Source organism: Manis pentadactyla, chromosome 3 (genome assembly GCF_030020395.1).
Source record: "Manis pentadactyla isolate mManPen7 chromosome 3, mManPen7.hap1, whole genome shotgun sequence".
NCBI classification, from domain to species: domain Eukaryota; kingdom Metazoa; phylum Chordata; class Mammalia; order Pholidota; family Manidae; genus Manis; species Manis pentadactyla.
Genome location: NC_080021.1, coordinates 114559083 through 114572257, shown reverse-complemented (window position 1 = coordinate 114572257; position 13175 = coordinate 114559083). Strand labels below are relative to the sequence as shown.

The 13175-nt window shown below is 39.2% G+C and overlaps 1 protein-coding gene across 5 annotated transcripts in view; it reads left to right on the top strand.

Annotated features, from left to right (window-relative positions):
- MPP7 (MAGUK p55 scaffold protein 7) overlaps window positions 1-13175 on the top strand; it is a 253490-nt gene that overhangs the window by 105192 nt on the left and 135123 nt on the right. For 4 of the 5 annotated variants that reach the window (XM_057498336.1, XM_057498337.1, XM_057498333.1 and 1 more), the window contains one exon: window positions 12920-13038. In XM_057498336.1, the coding sequence (XP_057354319.1) occupies window positions 12920-13038 (119 nt within the window). The remainder of the gene's footprint in view (window positions 1-12919; window positions 13039-13175) is intronic. The other variant, XM_057498334.1, reaches the window with a different exon arrangement.

Genomic DNA, 13175 nt, shown 5'->3' with positions numbered 1-13175 from the left:
ATGGAATGACTATGGGAGGCATAGGCCAGAGCTGAGTTGATGTTCTGACTGTGCCACTTACAAGGCTAATTGTATTTCCTCCTGTAAATTGGGGGTAGTAATAGCACTCAATTACAGAGAGTACAAAATAAGATAACCTATGAAGCACTTACTGTAGCTCTGTAAGTAGAAGGTATGGTGCATACTACTAGGAATTGCTTCTCATAATAGTTACTAAGTAATATTTTAGGAAGCTTTATCAGTTGGCAGTAGGAAGTATAGATTAAGGAGGGGGAGAGGATAGAAATAGATGTGCTGTTTAATAACTGATTTTATTAGGCAAGGTGAAAATTGCTGAGGGTCTGACTGTGATGAGGGAGCTTTTACCTACCATTGAAATTACTGTCATACTCTGGCGATTGAGTCATCTTATAAGGTAATGAAATCTTACCCCCAGATGATAACATTCTTAGCATCTGATTAATGTGTCATAACTTTGGGTGAATTGTTTATGTGTCATGGTTATATTGCCTCATGGATTAAGTCAGTGTTGTCTTCCTTCTCCAAACCTTGATGAAATCTCCAGACTGTTACTTATGTATATCTTACATAAAGATAATAAGATTATGGTATAAATATGACTTTACCTTTTCATTACTCATTTAAAAAAAACTGAAAGATAACTTGGAGCTGATGAAGAATCAAAATATTTAAATCTGTGTGTAAAATACTACTGCTGACCCTTTGTCCCTTGTGTTGCCAGGGCTAAAGAAGTCTCAAGAATGTATTCTGAGTATAAGTTTTTGGGGTAAAAAACACTTAGTTATTTATCTTTAGGGAAAATGACAGGTTTATCCTTCTGTGATGCAAGGCTATGAGAAAGCCAGCTGTAGCACATTTAACTTCAATCAAAAAAGTGAAGTTAAATTAAGATCATGGTCTACATATGTGATTGCTTAATGAACTAGCTTGCAGAGTGAGCAATTTATTCTGTATTGAAAGCATTTTTGTCAGCATACTAGTATCCATGAGTTCAGACAGCCAATATTTGTTGTCTAATATTCCTGTGGAAAGGGGAGAACAGATTATGATATTTAGTTACTAAACAGCAGGCTTCAGTAACCAATTTCAAAATCTTAGGACATCTTTACACCTCTCTGCAGTTAGCTCCTATTACTATCAACACCTTCCTCAGACCTTAAAAATTTGTCCACTATGTACTTTGTGTTGTTTTCCTATTTTAGGGATTTTTTAGATGTTTGAAAACAGTACTCCATCTCTGTCTTTTTTTAATAAATACTACATATTTTTGAAGAAGTTGAAGTTGAGAGTGCTCTTTTGATAGACAAGTGTGTTCTTCATTTGTCATCTGTTGAACTCAGAACTTTGGATTGCTTACTCAGTGTCCTCTAACTGAGCTGTTAGATCCAGGCTTTGCATACTGTGAAAACTGGCAAAGATTGTAAATACAAGCTTTTCCTTCAATGGTATTTCCTTTCAAAATCTGTATTAGTCCAACCTTTACCTTCACTAATTGCTAATTAAGTATTTTTCATTGTGTCCTCACGGCCCCTCCAGAAAAAAGCAGAAAGGCAAGATCCCCCCTCTTAGAAATGAAGAACACCACCCGCACCTGCACCCATAGGAATTACTTTGGCTTTTCAGTCCTGGCTGTGGTTTCCTGCCTCCCAGTGTCCACCCACCTACACCCTGGAAAGCGTTGCCTACTTGGGAGTCTCAGCCGTGGTTTCCTGCTCACCTGTGTACTGGAGTGATGCTTCCTGCTGGCGCAGTGACAGTGGCCAAGCCCTGGTCCAGGGGAAGGGCTGTAATCATACCTTCTCCAAGGACCTCTGAATCCTAGTCTTGGGGAGGAAGCCCCTTTTCCAAGGTTGTTTCCTTCTGGGTCTTCTCGATCTGGGTTCTCTAGCACTCTGTATGCTTGAGATTTTTCTACATCACCTTCTAGATGATCTGTCATAGTTAATAGTAGTATTAAACTTTCCTTGTTCAGATTACTGCACAGCTCTTGGCTTTGAATGGGCCCACGACTAAGCAAATATACACAGCAGAAATTTGGGTTTGAGTTCTTAGCATTTTCTTAAGTGTGTTTAAGTCTATAGATTTGCATGATGATTGCTGACTACCCCGTGGGTGTCCCCAGCCTGGAATGCACCTCTACAGGCCCTGTTTTCTTCCCTTCAGATTGCAGCTTCTGTCCTGTAGCTCTCATGTATGTTCTTTGACCTTTGTCAATTGTGTTCTTAGGTCACTTTTGTTGTCATGTGCACATCAATCACATGACATCTAACACGTTTTAGCTTTGCTGCTGTTGCTTTCTTTTCTCTCAGTTTATAAAATACACTGATTTAAAAGTAGTGCTTTTTCTCTACTGGAACATTTTTATGAAATAACTTTTTCATGTCCATCTTTGACAGTGTCTTGTATCATGCATCCAAATACAAGGTGAGGTTCCTCCCCACTTTAAAATAACTTCCAGAAAACAACAAGCTGCCTTATATTCAAGTCCTTTCAGAATCTCTTACAGAGAACTGTTACTCACAAAAAATCCGTTGAATGGAGAAGCCACAGCAGTTGTATCACCTAAATTCATGCTTGTTGGGATTGATAGATCCCTCAACAGAATTGTTTTAAAAAATGGAGACAAGGAGGAGAGGCTCACGATGGTGACATGAGTAGGGCGGCAGAAATCTCCTCCCACAACCATACATATTTTTGAAAATACAACAAATACAACTACGCCTAAAAGAGAGACCAGAATATACAGTACAATAGCCAGACTACATCTACATCTGCAACAGCTCAGTATCTCACCAAAAGGATAAGATACAAAGCCGTGACCCAGTGGGACCTGAGCACTCCCCCCACCCCAGCTCACTGGCGGGAGGAAAGAAGTCAGAGTGGGGAGGGAATGGAAGCACAGGACTGCTAAATAACCATCCCTAGTAATCTACACCGGGAGCACTGACACACATTGCGTACTGTACTGGATATTAGAGAAACAAAAAGTAAAACCCGAGATGGAGACTGCGAGCAGGTCCCCACAGCCGGCTCCCCTGTGACAAAAGAAAAGCGATGCTTTTCGAAAGTCTTAAAGGGACAGGGGTTAACAGCTGGACAGAATCATTCTGACATACTCAGCCGAGCAGGCTGGGAAACCTTAGGAACTTCAGGTGCCTCAAGCCCCTGGGAGGGAACCCAGCCCCAAAGTCCCTCACAGCAATAAGCAGCCTGCCATTCATTCCTCCCAGCCAGTGCTACAAGGAAACTGGCTGACCCGCCACAGCGGTGGAGCAGCCGGAGAGCGGCCCTGCCAGTACCAACCACACAGAGTCTCCTCCCAGCACGCAGCTAACAGGGACAGACCCAGAGGCTGCCGCTGGTGCATATCTGCCCGGCACAGACAGAGGAAGCCAGAGCAAGGTCCGGAAGGCATGAAGGGTAGCCGTTCTTGCAGGAGAACACACCTGGCACATCTGCCACTCACCACAGGGCTCTGCGCTATCCAAAGGGCTGCCCCACCCATGGCAGCTCAGGAATTTAACCCAGAGACTGCTCCCAGTGTGCAGGTAACTGACAAAGGCAGCAGAGAAGGGCAAGGTGACCAACAAGCAGGAAGGGACTTTGTTCTTCCAGCTGACACACATGCCACCTGCGTATGACGACCTCTATCAACATGAAAAAGCAGAAGAATCTGGTCCATTCAAGAATCACTCAGACAACCCCAGAGAGATGGCCTGGGGAGATAGATATAACCAATATTCCTGACAAAGAATTCAAAATAAAGGTCATAACCATGCTGAGGGACCTTCAGAGAAATATGCAAGAGCTAAGGGATGAAGTGAGGAGGGAGATGACAGAAATGAAACAATCTCTGGAAGGACTTAAGAGCAACTGGATGAGGTGCAAGAGACTGTTAATGGAATAGAAATCAGAGAACAGGAACACAGAAGCTGAAGTACAGAGAGATAAAAGGATCTACAGGAATGAAAGAATATTAAGAGAACTGTGTGACCAATACAAATGGAACAATATTTGCATTATAGGAGTACTAGAAGAAGAAGAAGAGAGAAAAAGGGATAGAAAGTGTCTTTGAAGAAATAATTGCTGAAAACTTCCCCAAACTGGGGGAGGAAATAGTTGCTCAGACTATGGAAGCCCACAGAACTCCCAAAACAAGGGACCTAAGGAGGACTACAACAAGACATATAATAAATAAAATGGCAAAGATCAAAGACAAGGACAGAGTATTAAAGGCAGCCAGAGAGAGAAAAAAAGTCACCTACAAAGGAAAACCCATCAGGCTATCATCGGACTTCTCAACAGAAACCTTACAGGCCAGAAGAGAATGGCATGATATATTTAATGCAATGAAACAGGAGGGCCTTGAACCAAGAATAGTGTATCCAGAAGGGTTATCATTTAAATATGAAGGAGGGGTTAAATAATTCCCAGACAAGCAAAAGTTGAGGGAATTTGCCTCCCACAAACTACCTCTACAGGACATTTAAAAGGGACTGCTCTAGATGGAAGCACTCCTAAGGCTAAATAGATGTAACCAGGGAAAATAAAATCACAACAAAGAAAGCAGACCAACCAAATACTAACTAAAGGCAAAAAATAGAATCAATTACTCACAAAAGCAGTCAAAGGAAACACAAAAGAGTACAGAATAAAACACCTAACATATAAAGGATGGAGGAGGAGGAATAAGAAGGGAGATAAATAAAGAATCATCAGACTGTATTTATAATAGCTTAATAATAGAGTTAAGTTAGACAGTTAGATAGTAAGGAAGCTAACCTTGAACCTTTGGTAAATAAGAATCTAAAGCCTGTAATGGCAATAAGTACATATCTTTCAATAATCACCCTAATTGTAAATGGACTGAATGCACCAGTCAAAAGACATAGAGTAATAGAATGGATAAAAAAGCAAGACCCATCTATATGCTGCTTACAAGAGACACACCTCAAACCCAAAGACATACACAGACTAAAAGTGAAGAGATGGAAAAAGATATTTCATGGAAACAATAGGGAGAAAAAAGCAGGTGTTGCAGTACTTGTATCAGACAAATAGACTTCAAAACAAAGAAAGTAACAAGAGATAAAGAAGCACATTACATAATGAATAAGGGATCAGTCCAACAAGAGGATATAACCATTATAAATATATATGCACCCAATACAGGAGCACCAATGTATGTGAAACAAATACTAACAGAACTAAAGGAGGAAATAGAATGCAATGCATTCATTTTGGGAGACTTTAACACACCACTCACTCCAAAGGACAGATCCACCAGTCAGAAAATAAGTAAGGACACAGAGGCACTGAACAACACACTAGAACAGGTGGACTTAAAAGACATCTACAGAACTCTACACCCAGAAGCAGCAGGATACACATTCTTCTCAAGTATACATGGAACATTTTCCTGAGTAGACCACATACTAGGCCACAAAAAGAACCTCAGTAAATTCAAAAAGATTGAAATTCTACCAACCAACTTCTCAGATCACAAAGGTATAAAACTAGAAATAAATTGTACAAAGAAAACAAAAAGGCTCACAAACACATGGAGGCGTAACGACATGCTTCTAAATAATCAATGGACCAATGACCAAATTAAAGCACAGATCAAACAATATATGGAGACAAATGACAACAACAGCACAACACCCCAACTTCTGTGGGAATGCAGCGAAGGCAGTTCTCAGAGGAAAGTATATAGCAATCCAGGCCTATTTAAAGGAGGAAGAACAATCACAAATGAATAGTCTAAAGTCACAATTATTGAACATGGAAAAAGAAGAACAAATAAGGCCCAAAGTCAGCAGAAGGAGGGACATAATAAAGATCAGAGAGGAAATAAATGAAATTGAGAAGGATAAAACAATAGAAAAACAATGAAACCAAGAGTTGGTTCTTTGAGAAAATAAAATAGACAAACCCCTAGTCAGACGTATTAAGAGTAAAAGAAAATCTACACCCATAAACAGAATCAGAAATGAGAGAGAAAAAATCACAACAGACCCCACAGAAATACAAAGAATTATTAGAGAATACTATGAAAATCTATATACTAACAAGCTGGAAAACCTAGAAGAAATGGACAACTTCCTGGAAAATACAACCTTCAAGATTGACCAAGGAAGAAACATAAACTCTAAAGATACCAATTACCAACCAGCAAAGAAATTGAATCAGTAATCAAAAAACTACCAAAGAACAAAACTCCTGGTCCAGATGGATTCACCGCCTGAATTTTATCAGAAATATAGAGAGGACATAAACCCTTTCTCCTTAAAGTTTTCCAAAAAATAGAAGAGGAGGGAATACTCCCAATCTCATTCTATGAAGCCAACATCACCCTAATACCAAAACCAGGCAAAGACCCCACGAAAAAAGAAAATTACAGACCAATATCCCCGATGAATGTAGATGCAAAAATACTCAACAAAATATTAGCAAACTGAATTAAAAAGTACATCAAGAGGATCATACATCATGATCAAGTGGGATTCATCTCAGGGAATGCAAGGATGGTACAACTTTTGAAAATCCATCAATATCATCCACCACATCAACAAAAAGGACAAAAACCACATGATCATCTCCATGGACGGTGAGAAAGCAATCGACCAAGTTCAACATCCATTCATAATAAAAACTCTCAGCAAAATGGGTATAGAGGGCAAGTACCTCAACATAATAAAGGTATATACGACAAACCCACAGCCAACATACTTAACAGTGAGAAACTGAAACCTTTTCCTCTAAGATCAGGAACAAGACAGGGATGCCCACTCTCCCCACTGTTATTCAACATAGTACTGGAGGTCCTAGCCTCGGCAGTCAGACAAAACAAAGAAATACAACGCATCCAGATTGGTAAAGAAGAAGTCAAACTGTCACTATTAGCAGATGACATGATATTGTACATAAAAATCCCTAAAGAATCCACTCCAAAACTACTAGAACTGATATCTGAATTTGGCAAAGTTGCAGGATATAAAATTAATGTGCAGAAATCTGTTCCATTCCTATACACTAATGATGAACTAATTGAAAGAGAAATCAGGAAAACAATTCCATTCACAATTGCATCAAAAAGAATAAAATACCTAGGAATAAGCCTAACCAAGGAAGTGAAAGACCTGTACCCTGAAAACTACAAGACACTCATGAGAGAAATTAAAAAGGACACCAAACAAATGTAAACTCATCCCATGCTCTTGCCTAGGAAGAATTAATATTGTCAAAATGGCCATCCTGCCTAAAGCAATCTATAGATTCAATGCACTCCATATCAAAATACCAACAGCATTCTTCAACAAACTGGAACAAATAGTTGTAAAATTCATATGGTACCACAAAACATCTCGAATAGCCAAAGCAATCCTGAGATGGATGAATGAAGCAGGGAGAATCTCCCATCCCAACTTCAAGCTCTACTACAAAGCCACAGTAATCAAGGCAATTTGGTACTGTCACAAGAGCAGACCCACAGACCAGTGGAACAGAATAGAGGGCCCAGATGTTAACCCAAACATATATGGTCAATTAATATACAATAAAGGAGCCATGGACATACAATGAGGAAATGACACTCTCTTCAACAGATGGTGCTGGCAAAACTGGACAGCTACATGTAAGAGAATGAAACTGAATCATTGTCTAACCCCATACACAAAAGTAAATTCAATATGTATCAAAGACTTGAATGTAAGTTACGAAACCATAAAACTTTTAGAAAAAAAACGGGCCAACATCTCTTGGACATAAACATGAGCAGCTCCTTCATGAGCATTATCTTCCTGGGCAAGGGAAATAAAAGCAAAAATGAACAAGTGGGACTATGTCAAGCTGAAAAGCTTTGGTATAGCAAAGGACACCATCAGTAGAACAAAAAGGCATCCTACGGTATGGGAGAATATATTCATAAATGACAGATTCAATAAAGGGTTGTCATCGAAAATATATAAAGAGCTCACACACCTCAAGAAACAAAAAGCAAACAATCCAATTAAAAAATGGACAGAGGAGCTGAACAGACTGTTCTCCAAAGAAGAAATTCAGATGGCCAACAGACACATGAAAAGATGCTCCACATCGCTTGTCATCCGAGAAATGCAAATTAAAATCACAATAAGATATCACCTCACAGCAGTAAGGATGGCCACCATCCAAAAGACAAACAACAAGAAATGTTGGTGAGGTTGTGGAGAAAGGGAAACCCTCCTACACTGCTGGTGGGAATGTAAATTAGTTCAACCATTGTGAAAAGCAGTATGGAGGTTCCTCAAAAAACTCAAAAAGAAATACTATTTGACCCAGGAATTCCACTCCTAGGAATTTACCCTAAGAATGCCTCAGCCCAGTTTGAAAAAGACAGTTGCACCCCTAGGTTTATCGCAGCGCTATTTACAATAGCCAAGAATTGGAAGCAACCTAAATGTCCATCAGTGGATGAATGGATAAAGAAGAGGTGGTACATATACACAATGGAATATTATTCAGCCCTAAGAAGAAAACAAATCCTACCATTTGCAACAACATGGATGGAGCTAGAGGGTATTATGCTCAGTGAAATAAGCCAGGTGGAAAAAGACAAGTATCAAATGATTTCCCTCATCTGTTGAATATAAGCGCAAACAAAAACCCTGAAGGAACAAAACAGCTGCAGACTCACAGAACCCAAGAATGTTCTAACAGTTACCAAAGGGAAAGGGACTGTGGAGGATGGGCAGGAAGGGAGGGATAAGGTGAAAAAAAAGGGTGCATTACTGTTCGCAGACATATGTAGTGGGGTGGCATGGGCAGGGGAACTGTAGAACACAGAGAAAACAGTGAGTGATTCTATAGCATTTTACTATGCTGTTGGTTAGTGACTGTAATGGGGTATGTTGGGGGGCTTGGTGGGGGGCATCTAGTAAACATAATGTTCATGTAATTGTAGATTAATGATAGCAAAGAAAAAATGGAGACAAGGAAGTTTAAAACGGACTTAGTTGTTATCCCTTGGAGAGTAGTTTAAAACCTCACATTTGCCAAAGTCAAAGATACTTAAAGAATAGGTAAGGGCTCTGTTGTGAACATCAAAATATAGAGCTATAGAACAAATGAAAAATTAATCAGCTTTACCCAGATTCTTAGTGAAGACATCTCCTACATACTCAAAAAGATGCTCTATCTCAAATAAGTTACACAGAGGTGAAAATGATCTAACTCTACAAGTGGCAGAGGAAGTCATTGTGAAGCATTTAAGTAAAATGGTTGCATGAAATGTGGAAGTAGGACAAAACCCAACTATTTTATGTATTTTACTTAATAGGTGATTCAAGGTAGGTGTTCGTAAGTTATAATTTATTTAATGTTTTAAAAAAGGCATGAACATCTTATCAGCATCTCTGAAAATTGATGGGGTGTTTTCATCAGCAGCCTACCCATCAGTGAATTTACTTGGAGGAAAATGTGTTTTGGATCTTTACTTGGGCAAATACGATAGCATCATATTTAGGATTGCGTTGTGTTTGGGCATATATGGTGTTTATCCTCTGTCACCCAAGATTTTAAAATCTCTAGGCACAGGTAGTGGTAAGTTCTCTACTTAGGTGTGTCCCCACTGACAACATAAGACTCTGAATATGAGAAGTCATAAAGGTTGGTTTTTCGGAGGGTAGCCTTCAAAGTTGTAACTCAGGAGCTATTTTTTGCTAGAGGCTTTCTTGATGCTTCCTTCCTCCTGTGGAGGAATTCAACACTGTGTGTACCTTTGCCTCAGTATGTTAAGTCTGCCCCACATCTGCTAGCAGACCTGACTCTGCTGCCGTCCACACTGCAAGCGCCTGTAAACAGGGATCACGTCTGATGGTTTTTGGGCCCTTTGAGCTGCATTGGATCATAGGTGCTGCACATTATTCAAATGAAGCATTCAAGAGTTTGAATGACTACTACTGCCTTCTCTGGAGGGGCAGCTTTCACCGGCCCACTTCCTGCTCAGGGCTCAAGTAGATTTAGGAAAAGTTTTTAAGATATCCTTCGCTATCTAAGCTCTCATTACTTGCTCTCTGAATATCAAGGACCAAAAACATTTGGATTTCATAGTGTTCTTCACTCTTGGAATTCTAGGAACAAAATGAAGGAATATTTTGAAGCACATGTTAGAACATAGATCCAGTTTTAGTCACAGACTTAGATGGGTCCTAGGGTGTATACTTTTGTCGAGTAGAAGTGATTGCCCATACTCCCTGCATGGGGGCCACATACTGCTCTCCAGACCTCTTCCAAAGTTGGGACTCTATCTCTTCTGGCTTTGGCCTGTGGTTACCAGATGTGGGAGCTGAAGAGAAGTGACTACTGTTGTTGCAAGAGTACCAGACCACAGTGGCATATAAATTAGGATTGCATAAAGCTAGAAAGCTCAGGTTTATGAGCTGCTGCTAATGGGGACATTATTATTATTTTTAACTTAAACATGATATGGCTTATTCATACCAAAGTTAAGCTTTACTTGGGTAAATTTAACATTTTTCACATGTAAAAGACTAGGGTAGTTTTATTTCTGAGTATAGTATTGTGTCCAGTTGGAATGTGTAGCTAAGCTCTTGTTTTGACTTGGACAGTTGGAGTGAACGGACAGTTTCATTCTAGAAGAGACGTATTAAATAAAGAACTTTTCCTTATTGAATGATTACTCTGCCAGCCACAGAGGTAAATCTGGCTCTTTGCATTGCTCCATTGAATGCTTAAAACTACACTTACCACAGTTTCTTCCTTTGTTTTAACTTTATTTTGAGGTATTTGTAGATTCACATGTTGTAAGAAATAATACAGATAGATCCTGTAAATGCCCTTTGACCCAGTTTCCACTGAGGGTAACATCTTACATAACCACTGTGGAGTATCACAAGTGGGAAAATGTCATTGATACAATCCCCTGACCTTTGTCACTTTTCACCAGTGTTACATTTACTCGTTTGTGTGTATGTGTGTATAAGTTTGTGCATTTTGTTCTGTGCAGTTTTACCACATAGCGTAGGTTATCATTTCTCTAAACAAGGCTCAGATAAATTATGTGAAATGCCTGAGTGTAGGCCTGGTGTTTGAATCTAGATCTGTTTGATCTAAACTTTTGCTTTTCCAGTAACAGTAATGATGAATAACATACCATCAAAAATCAATAATAACAATGGCTGTAACTCACTGAGTGATATATGACACAAACTGAGTCCTTACAATGTGCCAGGGTCTGTTCTAATATATTAATTCATTGAATGCCCCCAGCAACTGTATGTCATAAATTATATCACAGTTGAATTAGTATTGTTAATTAAACTACTTGTATTACCAAGGAATAGGTAATTGTTTTTACTCCTGAAATCAATAATAGTGAAATTCTATCTTCTTTTTACATAATTGCATATTTTGAACTTCTGACCTTAACTGCTGATCTTGGTAGTTGTGACCACATTAAGTGTGTGTGTGTATGTATATGTGTATAAAGTGAGACCTATATTATTATACAGTAAGTTAGGTTGAAATACTCTAAAAATATTTTTACAAATGTAATATAAATCAAAGCTAGTTTAGGCAGAATGCCAGGTGTTTAAGGGAATATATATATATAAAACCACCAATAATACTTAAGAATGGGAGAAGATTTTTTTTTTTTTGTGTGTGTGTGTGTGTGTGTATTTTAGATCCTTTTGGCCAAATACAGCCCCAAGAATTTTAAAATTCAATTGAATCTCTCAAGTTATATATCTAACTTCCAAAATGGAACCTAATGCATTGGTTGTGAATTATCACTGATTTTTTGAATATCATAATGCTTTAGGAAGATCATAGGTATACTGATCAGTCTATAGTTTACCCTACGATCCTTTGCTAGTTAAATATCTTGTAAGGCTGTCATAATAATGAGCAGCAGCACTTTTCTGACCAGAAATAGCAGTCCCGTGTGTTGTAGGTCCCAGGAGGTCTTGAGTGTTTTTGTAGACAGCAGACAGAAATGAAAGGAATTTTGTCCTTTTTACCTCATGTAATCCCGCTGGAAAATGAAACATGTGCTATGAGTTTATACTGACTTCTGCCAGGTCACCTCCCCAAAGAGTCCCGGGCAAGCACTGTTGCAGCATTTCTTGGACAGGAGTCTGACAGCCCCTCCACAAGTCGGACGGTTCTTGTGGTGTGCTACTGTGGAACCCTGCGCCACTCTCTGCTCCTAGGAAGCTTCTGGACAGGGGTGCCCTGAGTGACCTGCATCTGTTTCCTTGACTCTTTGCCAGTATATCACACCCCCAAATTAGAGTCAATTTAAACTAAGACCTATATAGTTTGTCATGGTTGTTCTTACCATGATGGGTGACAAGTCATGCAGCACTGAGTATGGTTGGTTCTGCCTTGCTTTTTAGAACTTGATTTTGGACATTAGATAATGCAGATGTTTTTGAAACTTTATATTATGAGGAGCTATTTGGAAACCATGAAACCTTTTTAATGGACCACTCTATCAATTTTCTGCTCTTCTAAGGAAGTTTTTCCTATTCATGACTCATGTTACTCTTTGGCTGACACTGGGGGAATGTAATAACAATTAAGGAAAGGAAGGTATGTGTTTTCTTCTTTTCTTGAAAGCTTGTACATGTTTTCTGTCTTTGGTTATGTAAACTGGATAACTTGTAGAATGCTGACAACTACGAGGTGTAAAATCTAGCCTGGTAATACATACTTGTCTGGAATTTAAAAATCAAAATGCTTTCTTTGCTTCTATGGAGAAGTCTTTTGCTTGATGGCCCAGAATATAAATCCAGTAAAAATGACATGTTCCATCCGTCATTTCCACACATCTTCAGCAAAATTAGTGAGATCACCCTAAGATTACACTTTGTGTTTTATTTTCATTTTTTAGGTCTGTATGAGCTGTTGGCTGCTCTGCCAGCCCAGCTGCAGGCACATGTGGATAGCCAGGAAGACCTGACCTTCCTCTGGGATATGTTTGGTGAAAAAAGCCTGCATTCACTGGTAAAGGTAAACCATGCTGATGTCAGATACCCCTTGCCAAAAAACATATGGAAAAATATTTTGAGTGCCATCTAGTCAACCAGAGATCAGATTGTTGCTGTCTGAAAAAAAAAATAGCCTTGTTCCATTTCACTGATGGGCAT